Genomic DNA, 15,542 nt, shown 5'->3' with positions numbered 1-15,542 from the left:
AGGTACTCTATGACAGGTACCCTACGACAGGATATTAATATTTTATTTGAAGCCTCGACCATAAGGGCGACAGATGTCATAAACAGTCGTGGCAGCTGGTGTCAACTCACGGCAACTGACTTCACAATGTTATAACATGACACAAACAATACACAACAACAACAACAGCCTTATTACCCACAAGAGGGGAATGACATTAAATTCTCCATTCAGTATATTATAAGTGGTAGTGTGTCCTCACGTCTTCCAGTGTGTCCTGAGCCATGGCTCTAAAGGACAGGATCACTCCGATGATGGTCATCCTCTTCAGGACGTTCTCTCCCGCTGTACAGGTTAAACACGAGAGATTAAAGCTACGTTCATACAATCTATTATCCTTTTTAGTATCATGAGGCAAAAAAACGAGATGTTTGACATGTCTGAAATCACGTCAGTTGGAGAAGCTCCAGTTATATACACACTGCACAGATCTAACAGGATCAGACGGGATTCAGTCCCCCCCGAGGTATTCCACATCACCTTTCACATCGCCAACTGATAAAGCATTCTGTTTGTCTTCTCATCTTTCTCCTGTTCCCCCTGTAGCTCACTTGGCACTCTTCCCTGGAGGTTAGTGTGTGTGTGTGTGTGTGTGTGCGCGTGCAGGTGTGTATGCGTGTGTGTGTGTATGTGTGTGTGTGTGTTACCAGGCAGTCTCTTCTGGAGGTTAGCCATGGCCTCAGGTTTGTCAAAGTTAGCTCTCATCTGAACTAGCACGTCCATGTTTTCTATCACCAGTTTCTGGAGGAGAGGAGAGGAGAGGAGAGGAGAGGAGAGGAGAGGAGAGGAGAGGAGAGGAGAGGAGAGGAGAGGAGAGGAGAGGAGAGGAGAGGAAAAATAGAAAATAGATGGATAGAGTTGTGAGATACTGTCAAACTACCAGGTTATGAGTGCAATCACAGAGTTAATGTCCAGTTCAATCTTAATGTCAACTTTCTAGGAGACATGGAGACGTTCTCTCTTTCAGACAGTATGTTGATTTAACCTTTATTTAAGCAGGGACAAATTAGATCTTTTTTTAATATAAATTAAAATAAGGGATATTCAGGTCACAATGATCTTCATCTCCTGTTGGACTGTGTGGGGGAGAGTATGAGTTCATCTCCTGTTGGACTGTGTGGGGGAGAGTAAGAGTGACTTCATAGTTCAACAGCGGCAGATCAGAGATAGACCGCCAGCCAGCCCTCTGAGAGATATGAGCCGTCTGTAATTGTTTGAAGCTTAATCCTACCTTGAGTTCTCCGACTTGTGAGGTGATGTGCCACATCAGGTTCTCACTGAGGAACTTGAGACCGTACGGACCAATCAGCTCAGCCAGGGCCTGCATCTCTGGGCAGATTAGGGATGAAGGGGAGAATATGGATGTGTGGTTTAGAATGTAGTTGTCACACCCTGATCTGTTTCACCTGTCCCTGTGATTGTCTCCACCCCCTCCAGGTGTTGCTTATTTTGCCCAGTGTATTTATCCCTGTGTTTCCTGGCTCTCTGTGCCAGTTCGTCTTGTATGTTTAGTGAAGTCAACCAGCGTGTTTTTCACCATACTCTGTCTTCCTGGTTCTGACCACTGCCTGACTCTGGACTCCTTTCCCACCTGCGTGATCATCCTAACTGCCCTCTGACCTTGAATCTGCCTGCCCTTCGGTACCTATTGGACTCTGAACTGGTTTTGACCTTTTGCCTGTCCAGGACCATTCTCTTGCCTGCCCCTTTTTGGATGAATAAACATTGTACGACTCCAACCATCTGCCTCCTGTGTCTGCATCTGGGTCTCGCCTTGTGCCTTGATAGTAGTTTAGACTGTAGTTTAGACTGCAGTTAGGACCAGAGGGCTACAGCACCCGAGGGCTAAAGCACCCGAGGGCTACAGCACCCGAGGGCTAAAGCACCCGAGGGCTACAGCACCCGAGGGCTACAGCACCCGAGGGCTACAGCACCCGAGGGCTACAGCACCCGAGGGCTACAGCACCCGAGGGCTACAGCACGGAGCTAGGTGGACGGGGCGGAGCTAGGTGGACGGGGCGGAGCTAGGTGGACGGGGCGGAGCTAGGTGGACGGGGCGGAGGTAGGTGGACGGGGCGGAGGTAGGTGGAGAGGGTGGTGCTAGGTGGAGAGGGTGGAGGTAGGTGGTACTAGGTGGAGAGGGTGGTGCTAGGTGGAGAGGGTGGTGCTAGGTGGAGAGGGTGGAGAGGGTGGAGGTAGGTGGTGCTAGGTGGAGAGGATGGAGGTATGTGGTGCTAGGTGGAGAGGGTGGTGCTAGGTGGAGAGGGTGGTGCTAGGTGGAGAGGGTGGAGGTAGGTGGTGCTAGGTGGAGAGGGTGGTGCTAGGTGGAGAGGGTGGTGCTAGGTGGAGAGGGTGGTGCTAGGTGGAGAGGGTGGAGGTAGGTGGTGCTAGGTGGAGAGGATGGAGGTATGTGGTGCTAGGTGGAGAGGGTGGTGCTAGGTGGAGAGGGTGGTGCTAGGTGGAGAGGGTGGAGAGGGTGGTGCTAGGTGGAGAGGGTGGTGCTAGGTGGAGAGGGTGGTGCTAGGTGGAGAGGGTGGTGCTAGGTGGAGAGGGTGGTGCTAGGTGGAGAGGGTGGAGGTAGGTGGTGCTAGGTGGAGAGGGTGGTGGAGAGGATGGCGGTAGGTGAAGAGGGTGGTGCTAGGTGGAGAGGGTGGAGGTAGGTGGAGAGGGTGGTGCTAGGTGGAGAGGGTGGTGCTAGGTGGAGAGGGTGGTGCTAGGTGGAGAGGGTGGAGGTGTATTTAGAGGTCACCAGGCTACCCTACTGCAGACAGGTCTCACCTGAGATATCAGAGTACTCCTCTGCTCTGAAACTCTGCTCGTTCTCGATGGTCTGGTTGACGAAGCAGTGCATTGCAGGGCAGTGAACGATCAGGTTGCTGCTGGCCTGACGCAGAAGGCCCTCTAGGTACCTGTGGAGAGGCAGACGTCATATCCTCTTCCTAATGCATTCAAATGCACAACATAGGTGCTAACAGCTGCCGATGAACATCTATAACTACATGCATGTAGCAGTGCAGTGACAGAGGAAACGGTTCAGCGACTGATATAATGGCTGTTAGCCTGGAGACGTCAGAGATGAAGACAAGTCACAGAATGGTTGTCAGTTCAAATCCTAAACTCAGCAAAAAAAAGAAATGTCCCTTTTTCAGAAACCTGTCTTTCGAAGATAATTCGTAAAAATCTAAATAACTTCACAGATCTTCATTGTAAAGGGTTTAAACACTGTTTCCCATGCTTGTTCAATGAGGCGACAGGGTAGCCTAGTGGTTAGAGCGTTGGACTAGTAACCGGAAGGTTGCGAGTTCAAACCCCCGAGCTGACAAGGTACAAATCTGTCGTTCTGCCCCTGAACAGGCAGTTAACCCACTGTTCCCAGGCCGTCATTGAAAATAAGAATTTGTTCTTAACTGACTTGCCTGGTTAAATAAAGGTAAAAAAAAAAAATTAAAAAAAAAAATGAACCACTAACAATTAATGAACATGCACCTGTGGAACAGACGGTAGGCAATTAAGGTCACAGTTATGAAAACTTAGGACACTAAGGAGGCCTTTCTACTGACTCTGAAAATCACCAAAAGAAAGATGCCCAGGTTGCAATGTCCGTACTGTGAGATGCCTAAGACAGCGCTACAGGACGGACAGCTGATCGTCCTCACAGTGGCAGACCACTTGTAACAACACCTGCACAGGATTGGTACATCTGAACATCATACCTGCGGGACAGGTACAGGATGGCAACAAAAACTGCCCGAATTACACCAGGAATGAACAGTTCAGACTGTTCGCAATAGGCTGAGAGAGGCCGACTGATGGCTTGTAGGCCTGTTGTAGTAAGGCGTGTCCTCACCAGACATCACCGGGCAACAAACGTCACCTATGGGCACAAACCCACTGTTGCTGGACCAGACAGGACTGGCAAAAAGTGTTCACTGACTGGTTTTGTCTCACCAGGGGTGATGGTCGGATTCGCGTTTATCGTTGAAGGAGAGAGCGTTACACCGAGGCCTGCACTCTGGAGCGGGATCGATTGGAGGTGGAGGGTCCGTCATAGTCTGGGGCAGTGTGTCACACCATCATCGGTCTGAGCTTGTTGTTATTGCAGGCAATCTCAACACTGTGCGTTAAAGGGAAGACATCCTCCTTCCTCATGTGGTACCCTTCCTGCAGGCTCATCCTGACATGACCCTCCAGCATGACAATGGCACCAGCCATACTGCTCGTTCTGTGCGTGATTTCCTGCAAGGCAGGAATGTCAGTGTTCTGCCATGGCCAGCGAAGAGCTCGGATCTCAATCCCATTGAGCATGCCTGGGACCTGTTGGATCGGAGGGTGACGGCAAAGGCCATTCTCCCCAGAAATGTCCAGGAACTTGCAGGTGCCTTGGTGGAAGAGTGAAGTAACATCTCACAGCAAGAACGGGCAAATCTGGTGCAGTCCATGAGGAGGAGATGCACTGCAGTACTTAATGCAGCTGGTGGCCACACCAGATACTGACTGTTACTTTTGATTTTGACCCCACCTTTGTTAAGGGATACATTATTCCATTTCTGTTAGTCGCATGTCTGTGGAACTTGTTCAGTTTATGTCTCAGTTGTTGAGTCTTGTTATGTTCATACAAATATTTACCACATGTTTAGTTTGCTGAAAATAAAACCCAGTTGACAGTGAGAGGACGTTTCTTTTTTTTGCTGAGTTTATTTCTGGTAATAGTGGGAGTGGGACATGAAATAGTAATTGGAGGACTGCTGCTGGTATCACGTTACCAGTTGGTATACAGCGTGGTGATGGTCTGTCCTCCGTATGAGTCCAGTGGCTGCGTCTGCTGCAGTAGGACATTCTTGACCAGCCTAGTGACGTCCAGACTGAGGTAGCGTGACAGGGTGTGTAGGCTGGCTGTGTAGGCCCGAATCCCGGCCAGAAGGTCAGACGGACGTCCTATTTCCTGGGTGGTCTGGTTGTAATGGGCCATTCTCACGATGATCCTGGAACATTACACACACACATACACACACACAGACACACAAACTAACGTCATGGAATCAGACAGGGCTACATGGCATGGCAGGCTGAATGAATAACAGTCAGGCTCAACAAACCATGTAATGATTATTCTGTCTCTCTCGGTCTCTGTCTCTCTTCAAGGGGCTTTATTGGCATGGGAAACATATGTTAACATTGCCAAAGCAAGTGAGGTAGATGATATATAAAAGTGAAATAAACAATCAAAATTAACAGTAAACTTTACACTCTCTGTCTCTCTCTATCTATCCCTCTCCTCAACCCCCCCCCCCCCCCCCCGCTATATTTAATTAATTGATCAATTACACTGTGCTGAAACGGAAGCAGAACATGTACACAGATCATTATGGTGCATGCTTGGTTCATTTTGAAATAGCAACCTACTAGAGCTATAATTGTCTGAACTCCCGACCTCTGTAATATATAGTTCAGTAAAGTATCTGCCTTGGTGTCATGTTGTCTTGCTACCATGTTGTTGTCATGTTGTCTTGCTACCATGTTGTTGTCATGTTGTGTTGCTACCATGTTGTCATGTTGTGTTGCTACCCGTGTTGTTGTCATGTTGTCTTGCTACCATGTTGTTGTCATGTTGTGTTGCTACCCGTGTTGTTGTCATGTTGTCTTGCTACCATGTTGTTGTCATGTTGTCTTGCTACTATGTTGTTTTCATGTTGTCTTGCTGCTATGTTGTTGTCATGTTGTCTTGCTACCCGTATTGTTGTCATGTTGTCTTGCTACTATGTTGTTGTCATGTTGTCTTGCTACCCGTGTTGTTGTCATGTTGTCTTGCTACCCGTATTGTTGTCATGTTGTCTTGCTACCCGTATTGTTGTCTTGCTACTATGTTGTTGTCATGTTGTCTTGCTACCCATGTTGTCATGCTACTATGTTGTCATGTTGTGTTGCTACCCGTGTTGTTGTCATGTTGTCTTGCTACCCGTGTTGTTGTCATGTTGTCTTGCTACCTGTGTTGTTGTCATGTTGTCTTGCTACCCGTGTTGTTGTCATGTTGTGTTGCTACCCGTGTTGTTGTCATGTTTTCTTACTACCATGTTGTTGTCATGTTGTCTTGCTACCCGTGTTGTTGTCATGTTGTCTTGCTACCCGTGTTGTTGTCATGTTGTCTTGCTAATATGTTGTCATGTTGTCTTGCTACCATGTTGTTGTCATGTTGTCTTGCTACCCGTGTTGTCATGTTGTCTTGCTACCCGTGTTGTTGTCATGTTGTCTTGCTCCCCGTGTTGTTGTCATGTTGTCTTGCTACCCGTGTTGTTGTCATGTTGTCTTGCTACCCGTGTTGTTGTCATGTTGTCCCGCTACCCGTGTTGTTGTCATGTTGTGTTGCTACCATGTTGTCATGTTGTGTTACTACCATGTTGTCGTCATGTTGTGTTGCTACCCGTGTTGTTGTCATGTTGTCTTGCTACCCGTGTTGTTGTCATGTTGTGTTACTACCGTGTTGTCATGTTGTCTTGCTACCCATGTTGTTGTCATATTCTTACTACCATGTTGGTGTCATGTTGTCTTACTACCATGTTGTTGTCATGTTGTCTTACTACCATGTTGTTGTCATGTTGTCTTACTACCATGTTGTTGTCATGTTGTCTTGCTACCCGTGTTGTTGTCATGTTGTGTTGCTACCATGTTGTCATGTTGTGTTGCTACCATGTTGTCATGTTGTGTTGCTACTCATGTTGTTGTCATGTTGTGTTGCTACCATGTTGTTGTCATGTTGTGTTGCTACCATGTTGTTGTCATGTTGGGTCTTCTATCATGTTGTGTTTCTACCATGTTGTCATGTTGTGCTGCTACCATGTTGTTGTCATGTTGTGTTGCTACCATGTTGTTGTTGTGTTGCTACCATGTTGTCATGTTGTGTTGCCATGTTGTGTTGCTACCATGCTGTGTTGTCATGTGTTGCTACCATGCTGTGTTGTCATGTGTTGCTACCTTGCTATGTTGTCATGTGTTGCTACCATGCTGTGTTGTCATGTGTTGCTACCTTGCTATGTTGTAATGTGTTGCTACCATGCTGTGTTGTCATGTGTTGCTACCATGCTGTGTTGTCATGTGTTGCTACCTTGCTATGTTGTCATGTGTTGCTACCATGCTGTGTTGTCATGTGTTGCTACCATGCTATGTTGTCATGTGTTGCTACCATGCTGTGTTGTCATGTGTTGCTACCTTGCTGTGTTGTCATGTGTTGCTACCATGCTGTGTTGTCATGTGTTGCTACCTTGCTATGTTGTCATGTGTTGCTACCATGCTGTGTTGTCATGTGTTGCTACCTTGCTGTGTTGTCATGTGTTGCTACCATGCTATGTTGTCATGTGTTGCTACCATGCTATGTTGTTGTCTTAGGTCTATCTTTATATAGTGTTGTCTCTCTTGTTGTGATGTATTTTGGCCTATATTTTTTAATCCCAGCCCGTCTCTGCAGGAGGTCATTGTAAATAAGAATTTGTTCTCCACTGACGTGCCTAGTTAAATAAATGTTAAATAAAAATACAATACAAATCTTCTCTGCATTATAAACGGTCTCATGTTTTGCTTAAAACAGAGAAATTGAGATTTAGGTGGAGAAAAGGATTTAGCGATCCAATATTATAAAGCAATAGATATTAAGACAGAGATCATGTTATAGGCAAAAGGTGCGTGGCGTACTTGGTGAGGCGTGTCTCCAAGTGAGATATGAGGAACTCTGCAGGAGTGACGATGTGGTTGAACACTGTGAAGTCACTGCTCCCACTGAATGAGGAGCACAGCTCAGTCAGAGTCAGATGCAGCTTGTCCATACTGGAAGAGAAAGAGAAAGGGAGAGAGAGGGAGAGAGAGAGAGCGAGAGAGAGAGAGAGCGCGAGAGAGAGAAAAAGAGAGAGCGCGAGAGAGAGAGAAAGAGAGAGAGAGAAAGAAAGAGAGAGAGAGAGCGCGAGAGAGAGAAAAAGAGAGAGCGCGAGAGAGAGAGAACGAGAGCGAGAGAGAGAGCGAGAGAAAGAGAGAGAGAAAGAGAAAGAGAGAGAAATTCGACATACCAATTAGGATCTGGCTAAAAATACTTGAAGCAGTTATAGAAACCATTTCCCTTTATGGTTGTGAGGTCTGGGGTCCGCTCACCAACCAAGAATTCACAAAATGGGACAAACACCAAATTGAGTCTCTGCAAAAATATCCTCAGTGTACAACGTAAAACACCAAATAATGCATGCAGAGCAGAATGAGGCCGATACCCACTAATTATCAAAATCCAGAAAAGAGACGTTAAATTCTATAACCACCTAAAAGGAAGCGATTCCCAAATCTTCCATAACAAAGCCATCACCTACAGAGAGATGACCCTGGACAAGAGTCCCCTAAGCAAGCTGGCCCTGGGGCTCTGTTCACAAACACAAACACACCCCACAGAGCCATACAAATAGGACAGCAAATCAATTAGACCCAAACAAACAATTTAAAAATATATATATAATTACTTGACACATTGGAAAGAATTAAGAAAAAAACTGAGAAAACTAGAAAGCAATTTGACCCTAAACAGAGAGTACACAGTGGCAGAATACCTGACCACTGTGACTGACACAAAATTAAGGAAAGCTTTAACTATGTACAGACTCAGTGAGCATAGCCTTGTTGTAGAGAAAGGACGCAAAATGAGGTGGAAACTGAGCTGCACTTCCTAACCTTTCTGCCAAATGTATGACCAGAGAGACACACAAATTATTTGAAAACAAACCCAATTTTGATAAACTCTCAAATACCACAGTGTGCCATCACAGCAGCAAGATGTGTGACCTGTTGCCACAAGAAAAGGGCAACCAGTGAAGAACAAACACCATTGTAAATACAACCCACATTCAAGCTGGATGTAAAATCCGGGGAGCCAGACCATCAAGGTAGGCCCCTTTTTGTACATTTACTAATTCCACATGTCATTTGCAATGTCTTTATTCTTTTGTTAACTTAAATAGAGAGAGCGGCTTTTGTGGAGCGATGGGTAACGATGCTTCGTGGGTGACTTGTTGATGTGTGCAGAGGGTCCCTGGTTCGCGCCCGGGTATGGGCGAGGGGACGGTCTAAAGTTATACTGTTACATTGGTAAATGTAAATGAGACTTTAGAAATTGTTAGTCTACTTTTCTTTAAAAATTAAAACCCATGAAATATCCAATCAATCGACAAAACACTTAAAATGTCAGAGGAGACTTTTGGCTGCATAGTGGTAGTTCCCGAAATGAGTGATTTAACCGAACATTATTCAATTTGGAGGAGAGATGAATGGAGGTCAAACGGAATGGAAGAGTGGGGTGAAGAAGGAATGGATGAATGAAAAGAATGATGGATGAATAGAGGGATGGATGGATGGATGAATGAAAAGAAGGATGGATGAATAGAAGGATGGATGGATGAATGGATGAATGATGGATGAATAGAGGGATGGATGGATGAATGAATAGAGGGATGGATGGATGAATGGATGAATGAAAAGAATGATGGATGAATAGAGGGATGGATGGATGAATGGATGAATCAATAGAAGGATGGATGAATAGAAGGATGGATGGATGAATGAAAAGAATGATGGATGAATAGAGGGATGGATGGATGAATGGATGAATGAATAGAGGGATGGATGGATGAATGGATGAATGAAAAGAATGATGGATGAATAGAGGGATGGATGGCTATATGAATGAAAAGAACGACGGATGAATAGAGGGATGGATGGATGAATGAAAAGATATCATCTACTGCATCTTTATGTAATACATGTATCATTAGCCACTTTAAACTATGCCACTTTGTTTACATACCCTACAATTACTCATCTCATATGTATATGTATATACTGTACTCGATACCATCTACTGCATCTTGCCTATGCCGCTCTGTACCATCACTCATTCATATATCTTTATGTACATATTCTTTATCCCCTTACACTTGTGTGTATAAGGTAGTAGTTTTGGAATTGTTAGCTAGATTACTCGTTGGTTATTACTGCATTGTCGGAACTAGAAGCACAAGCATTTCGCTACACTCACATTAACATCTGCTGACCATGTGTATGTGACAAATACATTTGATTTGATTTGTTTTCCCCATGTTGTTGTTACTTATTGTCTATTTATTGCTTGTGTTATGTTTGTCTATTATTTTCTCTCTGTATTGTTGTGAAGTCAGCATTCCACTGTTAGTCTACACCTGTTGTTTATGAAGCACAGTGAAAATAACATTTAGATTTGATAGGAGAAATACAGGGAGGAAGGGTAAAGAGCACTGACTTGGTGACGATGGCACGGTCCTTCCTCTGACTCTCCGTTCCAGGTTTCTCTCTCTGCACGTCTCCTTTTTTCGGCGTCTGTTTCTTCTGCTTCTTGTTGCGAGCTGCACTTATGGTCTGGCCACAGTGTTTGGGCAACAGCTAATAGGAAACATGATTAAGAGGACCACAGTGAATAAACATTTTCCGTTAAAGCGTATTCTACATTGCATTGTGAGCGACTTTACCTTCTGTCTGCTATGCTTCAGCACGTCAGGAGTCTAAATTAAAATAAACACACTCACAATGTTTTTCACCAGAGAGAAAAACAACACTTTGTCATTACATCATTTCACCTTCCTCAAGAGTCATCCTTGGTCTTCAGTCGTCCAACTGGCACACTCCTACATTAAAGCTACAACCTGGGATTTGTTTTTGTCAATGGCTAAATATCTAGAATTGAAATGACCATTGAACAGTCTCCCAGATCCATTTTGTTTAGTATCTTTATATGGCGTCTGTAGTGACTACAGGAGTGTTATAATATATATATTTTTTAAATACTGTCGATTGACTGCATCAGTCTTATAGTTAATTAGTTGTGTGACCTGTACACTTCCCCCAGATTCCTGGTCATCGAGGTTGCATATCTCGAACACACACACACACACACACACACACACACACACACACACACACACACACACACACACACACACACACACACACACACACACACACACACACACACCTGGTCATTGAGGTTGCACTGTTCGCTACAGATCTCTAAGATGACGGAGCTGGTCTGTTTGGCAATCTCCTCCAGGAAGGTCACACACAGACGCAGACTCCTCTTCTCAACAGCCTCCGTCTAGACACAGACAAGACAAGACAAGACACAGACAAGGCAATATACAAGACACAGAGTTATCCCAACACTAAATCACTGATACTCAGAGAGAGTTTGTATTTGTGTTTCTCTGGTTGATGGAGATGTTTTACTCACTGGTTAAATTATTAGGGCCAGGAGTTTTTCCTGACCATACCTGGAAACACTGGGTCAAACTACCCAGAACAGGTTAATGGAAAAACTCCTGGCCCTAAATAATATTTTTCAGAATTAGGGCCAGGAGTTTTTCCATGAACCTGTTCTGGGTAGTGAAATATATATATATATGCAATAAAATGCAAATTAATTACTTAAAAATCATACAATGTGATGTTCTGGATTTTTGTATCTCACAGTTGAAGTGTGCCTATGATAATTACAGACCTCTACATGCTTTGTAAGTAGGAAAACCTGCAAAATCAGCAATGTATCAAATACTTGTCCTCCCCACTGTGTGTGTGTGTGTGTGTGTGTGTGTGTGTGTGTGTGTGTGTGTGTGTGTGTGTGTATATATAAATAAATGCTGGAATAGGTTAAAGCGTATAATACTGAAATAGCTTAAAGCATAAGTAGAATATATATATTCCACTTATGGTATATTTAAATATCAAGGTTATATGGATATTTAAATATAAATATACCATAAGTGGAATATATATATTCTACCTATTCCAGTATTATATGATTTAACCTATTCCAGTAGTATATGCTTTAACCTATTCCTGTAGTATATGCTTTAACCTATTCCAGTAGTATATGCTTTAACCTATTCCAGTAGTATATGCTTTAACCTATTCCAGTAGTATATAGTAGATTTAGTCCCGATAGTGTCTGGGTACTGACCTCTTCTGGACAGAGTGGATGGACAGTCTGGTTGAAGTGGGAGCAGACCAGAGGGAAAGACATGAGGTAGCGCTGCATAGAAACCTCCTCGCTGCTCTGAGAGAACATCTTCTCAAACACCCGCGGGTAGAAGCTGGATTACGAACACAGTCATATTTCATTAGGAGTGAAGGGTTAACACACACACACACACACACACACACACACACACACACACACACACCATGTGATCTACGAAGGGAACAGGGTGCCATTTTGTATGCAACAATGGTATTACATTTATCAGTTCCAGCCTTCATTGGCCCAGAAGTTGTTTTAGGGGCGGAGCTAGACCAACGTGTTGGTTTAAGACATACATTTTTCCACATACTGAAGTCATCAATGATAAGAGTTGTTCTGTTCTTTTAATACATGTGTGGGCCCCAGTCCCTAGAACAGGTTTCCCCAAAAGGCTGCCCGCGGGTGATATTTGTGTGTATATATATATATATATATGACATCAAAACTATGAACTAACATATGGAATCATGTAGTACTTTTGACTGGTACTGAGATACAGTGCCTTGCGAAAGTATTCGGCCCCCTTGAACTTTGCGACCTTTTGCCACATTTCAGGCTTCAAACATAAAGATATAAAACTGTATTTTTTTGTGAAGAATCAACAACAAGTGGGACACAATCATGAAGGGGAATGACATTTATTGGACATTTCAAACTTTTTTAACAAATCAAAAACTGAAAAATTGGGCGTGCAAAATTATTCAGCCCCCTTAAGTTAATACTTTGTAGCGCCACCTTTTGCTGCGATTACAGCTGTAAGTCTGTAAGTCGCTTGGGGTATGTCTCTATCAGTTTTGCACATCGAGAGACTGACATTTTTTCCCATTCCTCCTTGCAAAACAGCTCGAGCTCAGTGAGGTTGGATGGAGAGCATTTGTGAACAGCAGTTTTCAGTTCTTTCCACAGATTCTCAATTGGATTCAGGTCTGGACTTTGACTTGGCCATTCTAACACCTGGATATGTTTATTTTTTTCTTCCAAAATCACAGGTTGGTCTATACTTTCCACCTATAACATCCTCCATTCTTCTGGGAAGGCTTTCCACTAGATGATGGAACATTGCTGCTATAACAGCCTCCACTCTTCTGGGAAGGCTTTCCACTAGATGTTGGAACATTGCTGCTATAACAGCCTCCACTCTTCTGGGAAGGCTTTCCACTAGATGTTGGAACATTGCTGCTATAACATCCTCCACTCTTCTGGGAAGGCTTTCCACTAGATGTTGGAACATTGCTGCTATAACGTCCTCCACTCTTCTGGGAAGGCTTTCCACTAGATGTTGAAATTTTGCTGCAGAGACTTGCTTCCATTCAGCCAGAAGAGTAATAGTGAGGTCACGCACTGATGTTGGGTGATTAGGCCTGGCTCTCAGTCGGTGTTCCAATTCATCCCAAAGGTGTTCGATGGGGTTGAGGTCAGGGGTCCGTGCAAGCCAGTCAAGTTCTTCCACACCGATCTTGACAAACCATTTCTATATGGACCTCGCTACATGTTGTCATGTTGAAACAGGAAAGCATTAAGATTTCTCCTCCAACAAACTTTACAGTTGGCACTATGCATCCTGGCATCTGATATGCATCCTGGCATCCGATAAACACATATTCATCTGTTGCATGTCTGTGTGCTCAATTTTATACACCTGTCAGTAACAGGCTGGGCTGAAATAACCGCATCCTCCAATTTGAAGGGGTGTCCACATACTTTTTTGTGTGTATATATATATATATATATAGTGTATATTGAAATGGTATAACATTTATGTTCTTGGACATTGAAGACTGTAAAATCCCCAGGTAATGAGCTCAAAGGGATTTTAATTTAGGAAATGTATTCCCAAGTACTGTATTTTAATGCATAAACAGAGAAGTATATGTAAACGTATCCCAATGTAATCGGCCCGCAGCTGAATGTAAATTGGGGACCCCAGCCAGAGACCCCATTGGGGACCCCTGCCATAGACCCTATTGGGGACCCCTGCCATAGACCCTATTGGGGACCCCTGCCATAGACCCTATTGGGGACCCCTGCCATAGACCCTATTGGGGACCCCAGCCAGAGACCCCATTGGGGACCCCTGCCATAGACCCCATTGGGGACCCCTGCCATAGACCCTATTGGGGACCCCTGCCATAGACCCTATTGGGGACCCCAGCCAGAGACCCCATTGGGGACCCCTGCCATAGACCCCATTGGGGACCCCTGCCATAGACCCCATTGGGGACCCCTGCCATAGACCCTATTGGGGACCCCTGCCATAGACCCTATTGGGGACCCCAGCCAGAGACCCCATTGGGGACCCCTGCCATAGACCCCATTGGGGACCCCTGCCATAGACCCCATTGGGGACCCCTGCCATAGACCCTATTGGGGACCCCTGCCATAGACCCTATTGGGGACCCCAGCCAGAGACCCCATTGGGGACCCCTGCCATAGACCCCATTGGGGACCCCTGCCATAGACCCCATTGGGGACCCCTGCCATAGACCCCATTGGGGACCCCTGCCATAGACCCTATTGGGGACCCCTGCCATAGACCCTATTGGGGACCCCAGCCAGAGACCCCATTGGGGACCCCTGCCATAGACCCCATTGGGGACCCCAGCCAGAGACCCCATTGGGGACCCCTGCCATAGACCCCATTGGGGACCCCTGCCATAGACCCCATTGGGGACCCCTGCCATAGACCGCATTGGGGACCCCTGCCATAGACCCCATTGGGGACCCCTGCCATAGACCCCATTGGGGACCCCTGCCATAGACCCTATTGGGGACCCCTGCCATAGACCCTATTGGGGACCCCTGCCATAGACCCTATTGGGGACCCCTGCCATAGACCCCATTGGGGACCCCTGCCATAGACCCCATTGGGGACCCCTGCCATAGACCCCATTGGGGACCCCTGCCATAGACCCCATTGGGGACCCCTGCCATAGACCCTATGCACATCATGTACAGTAGATTATTTGTCTATGCTGTAATATCTTGGACTAGGTCATTGGCAAGGTAGACTTATTGCCATATTGCTTTTATCCAATCACGTCGGATCTACAGAAGTACCAAGGGACGAGGGAGTAGTGGGGGTAGGAGCTAGAGGAGTAGGGTCTAGTGGGGGTAGGGACTATATGGACTAGGGTTTAGTGGGGGTAGAAACTATTGGGGGTAGGGCCTAGCTGGGGTAGTGACTAGCGGGGTTAGGGACTAGCTGGGGTAGTGACTAGGGGGTAGCGACTATATGGTCTAGGGTTTAGTGGGGGTAGAAACTGTTGGGGGTAGGGACTAGCGGGGATAGCGACTATATGGACTAAGGTTTAGTGGGGGTATAAACTGTTGGGGGTAGGGACTAGCTGGGGTAACGACTAGCGGGGATAGCGACTATATGGACTAAGGTTTAGTGGGGGAAGAAACTATTGGGGGTAGGGACTAGAGGGACTTGTGG

At 45.6% G+C, this 15,542-nt stretch overlaps 1 protein-coding gene across 4 annotated transcripts in view; it reads right to left on the bottom strand.

Annotated features, from left to right (window-relative positions):
- nckap1l (NCK associated protein 1 like) overlaps positions 1 to 15,542 on the bottom strand; it is a 35,933-nt gene that overhangs the window by 7,635 nt on the left and 12,756 nt on the right. For all 4 annotated transcript variants that reach the window (XM_036950899.2, XM_036950897.2, XM_090206471.1 and 1 more), the window contains 9 exons: positions 12,047 to 12,179; positions 11,066 to 11,185; positions 10,337 to 10,476; positions 7,723 to 7,854; positions 4,803 to 5,021; positions 2,818 to 2,948; positions 1,271 to 1,368; positions 687 to 780; positions 242 to 324 (listed from right to left, as the gene is read on the bottom strand). In XM_036950899.2, the coding sequence (XP_036806794.2) occupies positions 242 to 324; positions 687 to 780; positions 1,271 to 1,368; positions 2,818 to 2,948; positions 4,803 to 5,021; positions 7,723 to 7,854; positions 10,337 to 10,476; positions 11,066 to 11,185; positions 12,047 to 12,179 (1,150 nt within the window). The remainder of the gene's footprint in view (positions 1 to 241; positions 325 to 686; positions 781 to 1,270; positions 1,369 to 2,817; positions 2,949 to 4,802; positions 5,022 to 7,722; positions 7,855 to 10,336; positions 10,477 to 11,065; positions 11,186 to 12,046; positions 12,180 to 15,542) is intronic.

The sequence above is a fragment of the Oncorhynchus mykiss genome, chromosome 17, assembly GCF_057628025.1.
Source record: "Oncorhynchus mykiss isolate SJ-2025 chromosome 17, ASM5762802v1, whole genome shotgun sequence".
In the NCBI taxonomy this organism is placed as follows: Eukaryota; Metazoa; Chordata; class Actinopteri; order Salmoniformes; family Salmonidae; genus Oncorhynchus; species Oncorhynchus mykiss.
The sequence above is the reverse complement of the archived record's forward strand: the minus strand, read 5'-3'. Positions and strand labels throughout refer to the sequence as shown.